Source organism: Osmerus eperlanus, chromosome 3 (genome assembly GCF_963692335.1).
Source record: "Osmerus eperlanus chromosome 3, fOsmEpe2.1, whole genome shotgun sequence".
Taxonomy (NCBI): Eukaryota; Metazoa; Chordata; class Actinopteri; order Osmeriformes; family Osmeridae; genus Osmerus; species Osmerus eperlanus.
In genome coordinates, this window is record NC_085020.1 from 6,537,804 (window position 1) to 6,550,811 (window position 13,008).

The 13,008-nt window shown below is 50.7% G+C and overlaps 1 protein-coding gene across 2 annotated transcripts; it reads left to right on the forward strand.

The window, feature by feature from the left end:
* The first annotated feature begins 93 nt into the window (after positions 1–93).
* On the forward strand, positions 94–12,908 carry ptpn4a (protein tyrosine phosphatase non-receptor type 4a). Of its 2 annotated transcripts, none has more exons than XM_062456832.1 (17): positions 94–233; positions 1,056–1,228; positions 2,060–2,128; positions 2,561–2,695; positions 2,827–2,988; positions 5,585–5,741; positions 5,972–6,055; positions 6,394–6,450; positions 6,879–7,035; positions 7,231–7,397; positions 7,949–8,039; positions 8,189–8,250; positions 8,544–8,690; positions 8,811–8,939; positions 9,402–9,550; positions 9,752–9,887; positions 10,504–12,908. In XM_062456832.1, the coding sequence occupies exons 2-17, from the start codon at positions 1,089–1,091 to the stop codon at positions 10,741–10,743; spliced, it is 2,082 nt and encodes a 693-aa protein (XP_062312816.1). In that variant the 5' UTR covers positions 94–233; positions 1,056–1,088; the 3' UTR covers positions 10,744–12,908. The 2 variants fall into 2 exon arrangements, with proteins under 2 accessions (XP_062312816.1, XP_062312817.1); XM_062456833.1 differs by having other exon boundaries at positions 2,830–2,988.
* Positions 12,909–13,008: the final 100 nt, after the last annotated feature.

Sequence of the window (13,008 nt, forward strand, 5' to 3'; positions counted from 1 at the left end):
GCAGTAGTGGGAGCGGGAGGTGGGCTGGGGGGGTGGAGGGGATTAGAAGGCTGATCGGGAGACATTTTCCTGTCAGCTGTGCTGCTTTTGATTGCTGCCGTGAAGGGGACCCTCGACTGTCACACGCAGACACACTCACTGTCGCGTCTGTCTCCGCCCCCCCCCTCAGGTTGAAGATCGTCAAGATCTCCTTCAAGTGCAAGCAGTTCTTTATCCAGCTGAGGAGAGAAGTGGTGGGTACTCAAACCTGGGGAGGATCTGTGTGTGCATGCTGGGGATTAAGGTGGGGGAAATCGGATCCTCGCCGCATTCTAGGATGCCTTGAAAAAGGTCAATGTGTCGCAACGACGGTGACCATAACCCAGACCTGATGGAACAGCTGACCATAAGCTACTGACCCTCTCGCTACCTCAAGTCATTAATTTTATGCTAATCCAACTGTGTGTGGGTGTGTGCACATATGTGCTGCATGGTTGATGGATTCCTCAAAAACACCCCCACCCCTATTTCACTCACACACATACACACACAGACAGACTTAATAATAGATATGGGGAAGTTCTTTATCCAAAGCAGTTGTACTAAAAGCCTGTCCTCAATGGTGTCAGCATGGATTATTAATGTGTAGATGGGGGGGGGGGGGCTGAGTAAGGGAGATTGGACTGGTCATGTGAGCGTGGGTCACAGCCCACATTTTAAGAAAAGCAAAAACAAACCAGTGAATTCATTTCCCTCCCCCTCTTCACTCTGTGGACCGTTCTCCAGTCAGCGATGAGGAGTCCCCAGTTCACCCCAGAGCAGACGCTGTGTTTACAGCCTCCAGACAGAGACGCACCCCTGCTGTCTGTGTCCTCGTGTGACAAACCCCGGCAGATAGGAGCTGGAAATCCTAAACCAATAACCCTCTCCCTCAAATGTACACAGGAACCCCAACTCATACACTTATTTTATTTTTTTCGCTCTCTCTCTCTCTCTCTCTCTCTCTCTCTCTCTTCCCCCCGTTTCCTTCTCCTCCACCTTCCTGTTCCTCTCGTCTCCCCCTCCTCGCCGTCCAGAACGAGACGCGGGAGACGTTGTTGGGTTTTAACATGGTCAACTACCGGGCCTGTAAGAACCTGTGGAAGGCCTGTGTGGAGCACCACACCTTCTTCCGTCTGGACCGGCCCGTCCCGGCGCAGAAGAACTTCTTCGCCCACTACTTCACCCTGGGCTCCAAGTTCCGCTACTGGTAAGGCTAGGGCTCCCAGCCCGCTCTCTCCAAATTCTTCTATTTTTTGGGGGGTATTTTCAGTTATTTTATAGTGACAGTTAGAGAGACACAGGAGAGGGAGGAAGAGAGAGGACTGACTTGCAGGAAATGACCCAGGTTGGAGTCGTACCCGGTCCCCTGTGGTAACGCTGCAGCCTGTGTGGCACGTGCTCCACCCTGTGAACCACAGGGGGGGCGCCACCCTCTCTCTCTTGCACACGCACACACAGTACATACTTGGAACCCTACTGTATCTTCCACTGAGGCAGAAAAGCTGTAAAATGTTTGCTAGATTATGAGAAGCCAGTGCAATCATTCGTCAGTGAATGGGGAACTGGGTTAGCGGATGCTCATTGTGTACACACTGCCGGGTGAATATGTGAATTATTGATGTCTCCCCCAAAAAACAGAACTTGTTTTTGACAGTCCTCTGAAATACTTTTTTTGGGGGGTTTCCTATGGTCATTTTGGGGATGTAGGTTTTCAATTATTCAGTTAGTTTCACTTCATGGATGATGTTTGGAAATATATTCCAGCAACTCACATTGTTGATGGTTGGGAATAATTGCAACCTGGTTTTTAGCTGCGCTGAGGTGATCTTCCAGATGGTCATTTTTTTCCCCCAGCCAAGATCACAAAGAAGCTTCAACCCCCCCCCCCCCCCCAACAAAAAAAATTGTGAAAAGCTGAAATAGTTTTGGAGTCGTGCATGATTGACTCACGAGTGACAGAAGATAGTTGTTTTGGAGATTCTGGCTTTGAACGCCGCTCCAACATTGACGTAACGTCCTTTCAACGTTGGCTCTGCAGCGGCCGGACAGAGGTGCAGTCGGTGCAGTACGGCAAGGAGAAGGGCATCAAGGACCGCGTGTTCGCCAGGTAAGAGAACACACCACAAAGCCCCTCAGCCTGGGAGGGCTTACCACCAGCTAGCCAAAGAAAGAGCAGCCCGTGCCTGAACGGGAAGCCAGTCCCTTGTTCTGCCTCGCGCCAGGGTGGGGATAGAGAAGAGGGAAGTCTAATTAGCTCTTCTTTAGCTGCCTATCATTCGTGTTCCCTGCGGGCGTAGGCGAGCACGGATGAGCACGTTGATGGGGCCGTCATCACTCCCCCCCCCATGGTCCCTGGCTCTAAGCTGCTAGACGTGTACACCTGGCCTTCAGAGTGACCCTGTCTACCGCCCAGCCCCCGACTCTGTCCCTCACAGCCACACATGCTCAGTGAGACTGTCCCTTCCGACAGTTAAGGCCGGCGTCCTTTTGCTTCCCGTGTCATGTCGGAGAGAGTCACCGTTACTGGCTGTCTGTGCAGGTCGCCCAGCAAGCCGCTGGCCAGGAAGCTGATGGGCGGGACGGACTGGGAGACGGTCAGCCGGAACTCCCTATCAGACGAGCGCCTGGAGACCCAGAGCCTGCCCACGCGCTCGCCGCCCGGAACGCCCAATCAGTGAGCAGCACCCCCCCTCCCCCCCCTTTAGACACCTTACTGTCGATCCGAAGGGGTCCCGGCGCTGTGCTAGTGTGTGTGTGTGTGTGAGGCCGAAATGGGACCAGCGTGCGTCTGTGTTTTTGGTACAGCAGGAAGTCGCTGTTCGCTCAGGAGGGGACGCGCACGCGGCCGTCGTCCATCGGCCACCTGGTGGACCATGTGATCCACACGTCGCCCAGCCTTCCCGTCTTCTCCAATCACAAGTCTGCCTCCTCCACCCAGGCCAACAGCATCAGCCTGGACTCCACCCCGTGAGTCGAACGAAGCGCCCTAAAAGACACTCTGGGCTCGACCGAGTGTTACCCAGCCCTAATGCCTTTCGCACTCTCCCGCCGCTCAGCAAAGACAATAAACACTTGAACAGTGGGAGAGTTGTCTTTTCCTGTGACACATCGCCATTCTTGGTCATTAGCCGGAGAGTCGATGACTCTGCATAATATGATTCCACTGTTAAAATCTCCCACAAACAGACTCAACACAAACAAGCCACAGTTTAATTTGGGGCTGACAGTACTAGTGCCATGCTGTCTGCCCCAGCTGCTGAAACGGCTGCTTTTTTATGGTTTGACTGTGTGTGTGTGGCTTTCAGTGACGGTTCACACCCTTTCCAAATGTCATTTAATGAGCCTAAATGGAAAGGCAGGCCTTTGAAAAGCAGCAATAAAATGTGTTTACAGCTTTGGGGGCATGGGGAGCCGGGTCTCTGTGTGTGCGTCTGTGTGTGTGTGTGTGTGTGAGAGAGAAGGAGAGTGAGTCTGTGTGTGTGTGTGAGAGAAGGAGAGTGAGTCTGTGTGTGTGTGTGTGTGAGAGAAAGAGAGTGAGTCTGTGTGTGTGTGTGAGAGAAGGAGAGTGAGTCTGTGTGTGTGTGTGTGTGAGAGAAAGAGAGTGAGTCTGTGTGTGTGTGTGAGAGAAGGAGAGTGAGTCTGTGTGTGTGTGTGTGTGAGAGAAAGAGAGTGAGTCTGTGTGTGTGTGTGAGAGAAGGAGAGTGAGTCTGTGTGTGTGTGTGTGTGAGAGAAGGAGAGTGAGTCTGTGTGTGTGTGTGAGAGAAGGAGAGTGAGTCTGTGTGTGTGTGTGAGAGAGAAGGAGAGTGAGTCTGTGTGTGTGTGTGTGAGAAGGAGAGTGAGTCTGTGTGTGTGTGTGTGAGAAGGAGAGTGAGTCTGTGTGTGTGTGTGAGAGAAGGAGAGTGAGTCTGTGTGTGTGTGTGAGAGAGAAGGAGAGTGAGTCTGTGTGTGTGTGTGAGAGAGAAGGAGAGTGAGTCTGTGTGTGTGTGTGAGAGAGAAGGAGAGTGAGTTTGTGTGTGTGTGTGAGAGAGAAGGAGAGTGAGTTTGTGTGTGTGTGTGAGAGAGAAGGAGAGTGAGTTTGTGTGTGTGTGTGAGAGAGAAGGAGAGTGAGTTTGTGTGTGTGTGTGAGAGAGAAGGAGAGTGAGTTTGTGTGTGTGTGAGAGAGAGAGTGTTAGTTTGTTTGTTAAACACATTTCGACCTGTGCCCTGGCCTTGACTACCCCTGGGGTCTGTTACGTACCCCACTGCTACTGTACCAGTACGGGGTTATCAGCGCACACTATCCTAAACCCTCTCTGACAGCGCCTGGCCCGTTACCATGCACTACAGTAGGAAATGGGGCACATCTCAGCTTGAAATAAGCATGAAATAACATGTATCTGCCACCTACACATTGTCAATACCACCCAGTCATACACACACACACACACACACACACTACCATATGCACTTTCTTTCTCGGCTATTTAATTCCTGCCTGACAGGCACACACACACGCACACATTCCCCGCCAAGCCGTTTGCTCATCTTTCTGTCACTGATCCAGAAGATGACATAACCACCTGCTCTCTCTTCCTCAGCGTGACACTCACACACACACACACACACACACACCCTGCCCCCTCTTCCTCAGCGTGACACACACACACACACACACACACACACACACACACACACCCTGCCCCCTCTTCCTCAGCGTGACACACACACACACACACACACACACCCTGCCCCCTCTTCCTCACCGTGACACACACACACACACACACACACACACCCTGCTCCCTCTTCCTCAGAGTGCATGCACTGCTGCTGGATCACCGTGACACACACACACTCACACCCTGCTCTCTTCTCTTAAAGACATGAAGACAACCATATTCTGTGTCACTTAGCCACACCTCGGGTAGGAGAGAACGGCAGGCGGTAGAAAGGCTGTTCTCTCTGAAGAGCACGGTGGAGCTGAGATGTTAGGGAATACTTCCTGTGTTCACATGAGCCATGAACCTGCAAAACACCTGATTGGCTGACCTCAGCCTGACCTGCCTGAGCTGGGACTGGGATCAGCAACCACAGCCGGTGCATAAACCTCCGTAGAATCATAAAAACGTCACAATAGCTAGAGGAAAACTAATGGGGTCCGGTCCGTGGCCGGCCTGTACACTCTGTAACGTGTCCATTATTTCGAGCAGAAAGGGTGCTTGCTAGAGGACACCTACCACAACCTAGCCATTCTCTGGCCTCAGAGGCTGTGTGTGTGTTTGCTGGGAGCGCCTGTCTCTTCAGCGGTGCCCCCCCCCCCCCCCCCTGCTCCCTCAGTGCCCCTACGTGACTCCTGTGCTGTGACACCAGCTGCCCTCACAGGAGGCCAAGCCAACACCGTGCGCTGTGACTGGACCAGGCCTCCTCTAGCATCCACACACACACACACACGCTCACGCTGTCCCTTTGTGAGAAAGGGTCAGTTCATCTGGGGAGTAGAATTCATGTTGGATGACTCACAATGGTGTCATCTGTCATAGGTGTGCTGGAACTAATGTGTGTGTGTGTGTGTGTGTGTGTGTAGCTCTCCAGAGACGGTGGACGGCCCACCCCCGGCCCTCCCCCCCAAGCAGTCGAGGAAGAACATGAGCCAGATAATCCAGGCCCACTCCCAGCAGAGTCTCCTTGACAACCACATCAACGAGATGTATGATGTCCCCGTGGCAACCGACAAGACCACGGTAAGACCACCCAACCGTCACTTTTACCGCCCGGGGCTTTTTTCACAGTGGCCACAAGGGTAATGCGATTGCCGTTTGCACTAGATTGGTACATTGAACACCAACAGCCTGACCAAAAGCCCACCACAGGCTGTTCCTCAAGGTTTTAGGTTTGAGTCACCGTTATGACCAAACTGTATAAGCTGCCCTCCAAGCTGTCATGGGACTGACTGTCCTGTGTCCCTGTGCAGCTGAACGGTGTTGTTCCTCATGACAATCTGGTCCTGATCAAGATGAGGCCAGACGACAACGGACGTTTCGGCTTCAACGTCAAGGTGAGAACGGGACGACTGCGCCCGAGTACTGGAGAACAGCCGGCTTCAGCCCTGGTCCTCCGGGCCCGCCGGCCTGTTTAGGTGTTTCCCTCCTCCAACGCACTTGACCCGAACGAACGGTCATCATCGAGCTTCTGCAGAGCTTGATAACGACCCTTCGTTTTAATCAAGTGTTTTGGAGCAGGGGAAACACGTAAAACATACAGGCCGGTGGGCCCTGAGGACCAGGGCTGAAGGCCGCAGCTGGAGAGGATTCAGCCTCATGTGGGGAAGGTCCGAGAGGATGCGTTGGGTTGGAGAGGGAGGTGAGGTGTAAACCTGTGTTGGTCTCCTTCCAGGGAGGTGCAGATCAGAAGATGCCCATCATCGTGTCCCGGGTGGCCCCGGGCACCTCGGTACGTCATGGCAACACAGCGTGCACACGCATGTACACACGCACAAACTTCACGTTCATTCAGCAGACACCTTTTATCGGTGATGTACTGTACAGGGGGGCTTTTAAACCCCTGAGCTATATCCTCGCGTAAACACAGATGGGCACTCAGACAATCCTTCTTTGTCTTTTTAGAGATTTTTGTAAGTAATCCGTCTCTCTTCATCAGCCCCGCCTCTATCACCTCACTCCTAGTCTGAAACACCTCATCGTGTAAAAATAGAAGGCAACTGTTCTGTGTGCTTGAGAATGTACCTGGCTGTGTTTGTCTTCACTGACTGGAAGTCTTAACCAGAGTGCTGGGAAGATGATGTGACTGCAGTGAGGACTCATAGGAGCGGTATTCATCCATGCTGTGGACCCCCCCCCTGTTCTCCTGTCCACCTGCAGGCGGACTTGTGCGTCCCCCGTCTGAACGAGGGCGATCAGGTGGTCCTGATCAACGGGCGGGACATCTCCGACCACACCCACGACCAGGTGGTCATGTTCATCAAGGCCAGCTGTGAGAGCCACTCTGGAGAACTCATCCTGCTGGTCAGACCCAACGGTGAGGCTCGGCACGGCTGGGGTGGAGGGAGGGAGGGAGGGAGGGAGGGCTCGCGTGGAAAAACGAAGGATTGGCTCCCCCTGTAGGAACGGGTTGCACTGTCATGTCGTTCTAGTCCCAGCGAGCGGAGTCACGTCGGAGTAACTCTGGAGGTAAATCTGGTGTGTGTGTGTGTGTCCCCCTCTGTCTGTGCAGCCATCTACGATGTAGTGGAGGAGAAGGCCGACTCGGAGCCAGACTTCCAGTACATCCCAGAGAAGTGTCCCCAGGACCCGTCCCATCTGGACCAGGACGCCTGGAGGGACTCCATGGCCACCCTGAGGGAGGGACTGGCCAGCGGCGCCATACTGGCCCAGTTTGACGTAAGTACCAACTTCTCTGGTTCGGCCACTCTCCCTTTTATCCCCCCCCCCCCCCCCCCCCCCCGTTGTTTGATTTTGTTGTGAAGGCAGAACCAGCAGCCTCCATAATGAAGGTGCTGTGGCCCTCCTGAGTGAGCCGCTCCAATGATTTCCTCATCCGCAGTCTGATGACTTCCTGTTTTCAGCACAATGCCCTTAAGTACTTCCTGCCCCTGTGTGTTATTATGAGGTGATATAGGACACACAGATCCAAGTTCTATTGGAGTGCTTATTTGTTCTCCGTGCTCATGTGTACAGCGTGTACACTTACGTTGCGGTCTTTTTATGAATTTCCTGCACAGCAGGTGAAAGCAGCTTAGGCAGAGATTGTGTCCTCGCACTCAGAGCGGACTATCTCCGGCGTGTTCCACTGTCGCTTCATGTAGACCGCCCCTCTCAGATGTTTCCATGAGTTGCCCGCCTGCTTCCGTCCTCCACAACAAGCTGTGTTTAGTTAGCGGGGCTGAGGTGGTTCACTGTGTCGTCCTCTGTGTGTTTCCCCCCCCTCACAGCAACTCTACAGGAAGAAGCCCGGGATGACCATGTTGTGTGCCAAATTACCTCAGAACATTTCCAAAAACCGTTACAGAGACATCTCGCCCTGTGAGTAGCTCTCCGGATGAGTCTCAAGCCTCAACAAGACGTCTTTAGAGATACGTTTATGATGGAGTCCTTGTCGGCTCAGTTGGTGAATCTGCATTCAAACTCTCCTCTCTTTCTCTTCCATATTTTTTATTTTAATTTTTTTTTAGATGATGCCACTCGGGTCATACTGAAAAGCACAGATGACTACGTCAATGCAAATTACATCAACGTGAGTGGGTCTTTGTTTTGCCAGTCCTGTTTAGAACCCTGCGCTCCTCCCACACCTGTGATGAAGGCTTTGTTCTTCCGCGCTAAAACAGCCGTCACGCTTGCTGGCTCGGACCGATAATCAGTCGTACACGCTAAGGTTTTTGAAATGGATACATTCTCACTTGCCCACACACTCCTCCTCTCCCAGTGGTGCACACACACACACACACACACACACACACACACACACACACACACGCACACACGCACACACAGAAAATCTTACCCGTTTTTTGTATTCTCGCCTCTCAGATGGAGATCCCTGCGTCGAGTCTGATCAACCGGTACATTGCGTGCCAAGGCCCTCTGCCCAACACATGCCCAGACTTCTGGCAGATGACGTGGGAACAGTGCTCCTCCATGGTGGTAATGCTCACCACGCAGGTGGAGAGAGGACGGGTACGTCAGCACCAAACACACGCACACACACACAAATGCTTCCCGGGAGGGTCGTTTTGGACGGCGGCGGGGAGGCGTTGACGTCGTTGATGGTGTGTTGGTCCTGTCTCCTGTCCCCAGGTCAAGTGTCATCAGTACTGGCCCAACCCAGACTGCAGCGCCACCTACGGGCCCTTCCAGGTGGCCTGTCACGCCGAGGAGGGCAACTGTGCCTTCCTGGTCAGGGACATGACGCTCACACACCTGGAGGTAGCGTGCGTTCGCTCTCCTCCGCAGGGCACCTATCATCTGGGGGTTTCATCCAGTCTGTTGGGGAGCAAATCCGATAGCTTTTTATCTGATGGAATATGGTCTTTAGCCTGTGGGTGTTGTCATCTTTCCAAAAGGGGGGATTTTATTGACCGTGACCGCAAGTCAAATGATTTAGTCTGAGCAGCGAAGTGACGATAGGAGAGCATGCTCAAATAAGCTGTTTTAGTTGCAACCACTTTTAACCAGCGAGGATTAGCTGTTCTGAGTGTTTCCATGGTGACCTGTGTGGGTTGTTCTTTTTCTGGCTCGCGCAGTGCACATACCGGATCTTTGTTACCATGGAACTCTCACGTGGCAGCTTCCCTTTTCGTTCCGCCTGTTCTGTGTGTTACCATGGAAGCGTGGATGGATGGCCACCTCTGACTGTCTTTTGGGTCTGTGTGGTTGCCTTGGTTACAGAGCGAGGAGAGCCGCGAGCTGACTCAGATCCAGTACCTGGCCTGGCCGGACCACGGGGTTCCGGACGACTCCACAGACTTCCTGGACTTTGTGACACTGGTGCGGAGCAAACGAGCCGGAAAGGATGAGCCCATGGTGGTCCACTGCAGGTGGGACTACGCAGGGTCACGCTCCGGGCCCTGATTGTCACTTTGAACATTGGTCTTGAAGACATTGGTGGTTTTGGCTTTCGGAACGATTATTGATGGGAACATAAAAAGTGGCCTACTTCGGGAAGTCGGATGATCTCGGTTTTGTTCCTCCCTTTCTCTCGTCCCCCTGTCTGTCTCTCCCTCTCCGCCTCTTTGCAGTGCGGGGATTGGTCGGACGGGAGTGCTCATCACCATGGAGACGGCGTTGTGTCTGATGGAGTGCGGTCAGCCTGTGCATCCTCTTGACATCGTCCGAACCATGAGGGACCAGCGGGCCATGATGATCCAGACCCCAGTAAGAACCCTCCTCTTCCTTTCCCCTTCCCCCCCCCCCCTGCCCTGCTCCCCTCCCCTGTCTACTCTCCTCCCCTCCATGTAGAGGATTATCTCGCCTTGATTGAGTGGGATTGTCTTTTCCCTCCCTATTGTTAATGTCTGTGGTAAATGTTCAATTGTTACCATCTACGAATGAAACTATTGTGGCATAACAATGGTTCATTGAACAATGGGCCTAAGACTCCCATTTGGGCTGGATGAACGGCGGTTTTCTCCAGGCATGGGGAGCATGTAAGTCTCCTGTGCCGTATCTGTTTAGTTGGACCCGCATAGAATTACAGACTTAAATCCGAATGACATGTTTCTCAATCAGATTCTGAGAAGCAGCTTGTCAGTCACTCAGGGAATCTTTTGAGGGGAGGTCCACTATGGAAACTTATCTCTTCCGAACGATGTCTTCATCTATTTCAGTGATGTCTTGAGTCTCTCTGTACGCTCGATAGTCTGTCAGTCTCTCGGTTTTGGAATTCTGTTTAGACCCATCATCCAGATAACTGGGTTGGAGTATTGATGACAGTGAGGTTGTGATGATGATTCAAGTGTAACATCCCTCCCTCCCTTCACTCTCTCTACAGAGCCAGTACAGGTTTGTGTGTGAGGCCATCTTGAAGGTGTACGAGGAGGAGCTGATCAAGCCGCTGAAGGCCAACCTCTACCAGAGAGAGACTGAAGAAGACAAGCAACAGCAGGAGGAGGAGGAGGTGGTGGATTCAATGGAGGAGCAAGAGGAAGAGGAGGTGGAGGACGCTAGCGTTGCTAGTGTGACCAGCGTTACCAGTGTGACCAGTGAAAACGGCTTGACCCCTGACCCTTGACCCTTTGGACCTGACCCTGGGGTCGCCCGTGAGGGGCCCTGGAGACTGGGCCAGCAGAGAGAACAAAGCACTGTTGCACTTTACACCGACAAAAAAACAACAGAAAGTCATTGACTAAAGAATCCTACTATGTTTAATAGTTACCATTAGGGACATTGTGTTCAGGTTAACAAAACAAAAAAAGAGTACGAACATAAAAAAAACAAAACATGGAATTGCTGTAGTGCCATAAGTAAAGAAGGGCAGGGATGGAGGGAGGGACGGAGGGAGGGAGTAATAGGTGGATTGATAGATGAATGGATGGATGGATGGAGGGAGGGAGTGTTTTTAAATGAGGTTCCCCCCTCAGTGAGTCTGCTAGACGGACATGCCTTTTTACTCAATGTCCTTCTAGCTGATTGAGAAATAACCGTATCTTTTTTTCAAAGAGTATTTATTGTGATTTAGTTTGTGTCAAACCCTGTCCACTGAACAAAAGTGTGTTAGTACGAGTCTAGCTTCATGCTTTCCAAACAAAATCATAGTTAGAGAAGCCGTGGTGTGATTATTTTATTTCTTCTTTTACTTAGTGGAAAAAATGTGTTTTTAATTTATTGTTCTTTTTGTTTTGCTTTCTTGTTGAATTTCTGACATTAGACAGACACCTAAGAGCACTTTGTCTAACCCAGGCTAACTCTGAGGCTGTGAACATGCTACATTCTGGTACTTGCAATGATCAGCCAGGTGCCATTGATTGGCAATGGACTCATTGGCATGACTTTCCAGCTGGTTAGCGTATCGTAGTTTCGTCTGGGTTTTGAGCAGGAGGATCAAAACTATCTCCCAGATAAATCAAGCTTAAAAATGGGAAATACTGACCTTTTATTTCTGCTTCTCACAGTTTTTCTTTGCGTGTCTGTCTTTTTAGAATGTAGAGAACACAAGCCAGCAACACTAAGAGTATTCGACTAATAATCTCTCCCGTTTTTTGATAATTAAAATGGTACTTTTAAGGTTTCAAGGCACATTCTTTTGTTTTGTTCTTATTGGAGATGATAATCGCCTAGAATGATTAAGGTACAGACTGCTGGGCATTCATAGTACAAGACTGAATCAGTACATGTTTCATTCTAGAACATCAGGCAACACGAGTGCTTATTTTGATTACTAGCTCCTGAAATGGAGCAGGTTGTTAATAGTTTCAGGTTCCCTCCTCATTGTGGAGGCTGTTTCTTGCTTTGTTCTATTACCTGTTGCCATTCAGGCTCAGTAGGTGAGGCAGTGCCACCCACTCCAATGCACTCTACTGCACAACCAAACTGCCATGTCTGTCTGTCAGAGAGAGTGTCTTAATGCCTGTGTGTGTATGTGTTCATGTGCAGCCATTTGTATAGTTCTGTGATGTGTGTATGTGTGTGTGTGTTTGTGATGCAGCAGTTTCTGTTGTGTGTTATTTGGTGCTGCTATGGCTGTGCCCCATCATTATGTAAACATTAGCTCTCCCTTCCCCCGTGATAGAAGTTATCATGGTACCATGTTAGCTGTCTGGAGATAGCCTGCCTGAAAACCTGAATCTTTGTGACTTATCATCCCAAACATGCAGAGGGCTTAACAGCCCCGCCTCTCCCCCCTCAGCTTGGGTTCCATCGAATGGACTCATTCTGTTTTTATTCAATCTTCCAGAATCATCCTCTCCTTTGATCACACATCAATCCTGTTATCTATCTTACAGTGAGCCTCAGAGGCAAATGACACACCTATACACAACTTGGGGATATCAGGGCCATCAAATGTAAGTGCTCATGTCTGGTGTGGAGCTTTGTTCAGTGTGTTGTGGTATTGGATAATGGGGTCGTTTTGGGTCAATATGGTAAAATATCTATGGATGAGGAGAAGGAAAAGGGGGTTTGAGGGGAGGTTGAGGCTGGTTGATTTATATTTTTGTAAAGGAACCAGTTCTTGCCTCTTGGGAAAGGTCAGCACTTTGCAGGTGTCGGAGCAGCAGTTAGTGTTACTGCATACAGAAAGTGATGTTTTATTTTATTTGTTTTGTTTTTAAGACACCTGTAGGGAACCAAACTTCAAACTACACAGTGCCACTTGTTAATTTTGTGTAAATAATTCTAGACCATGTAAATACAATGTTGTATATGAAAAAAATCTTTAAAATAAAAGGGAAAATCATTTGTGAGTTGAAAATTTGTTTTTTATAATATTGATCCATCTCTGTGTTAATAAACTTAATGATTATCTCTAAGAATCGCTAACAAATTCCCTAAAATTGTG

What these genes read in the sequence shown, in the direction of transcription:
- ptpn4a (XM_062456832.1), top strand. Translation starts at nt 1,089, where the DNA reads ATGGTCAACTACCGGGCCTGTAAGAACCTGTGGAAGGCCTGTGTGGAG. An exon ending in TGGCAACCGACAAGACCACG is followed by an intron (nt 5,742 to 5,971) that starts GTAAGACCACCC and finishes GTCCCTGTGCAG; the next exon opens with CTGAACGGTGTTGTTCCTCA. An exon ending in CCATACTGGCCCAGTTTGAC is followed by an intron (nt 7,398 to 7,948) that starts GTAAGTACCAAC and finishes CCCCCCTCACAG; the next exon opens with CAACTCTACAGGAAGAAGCC.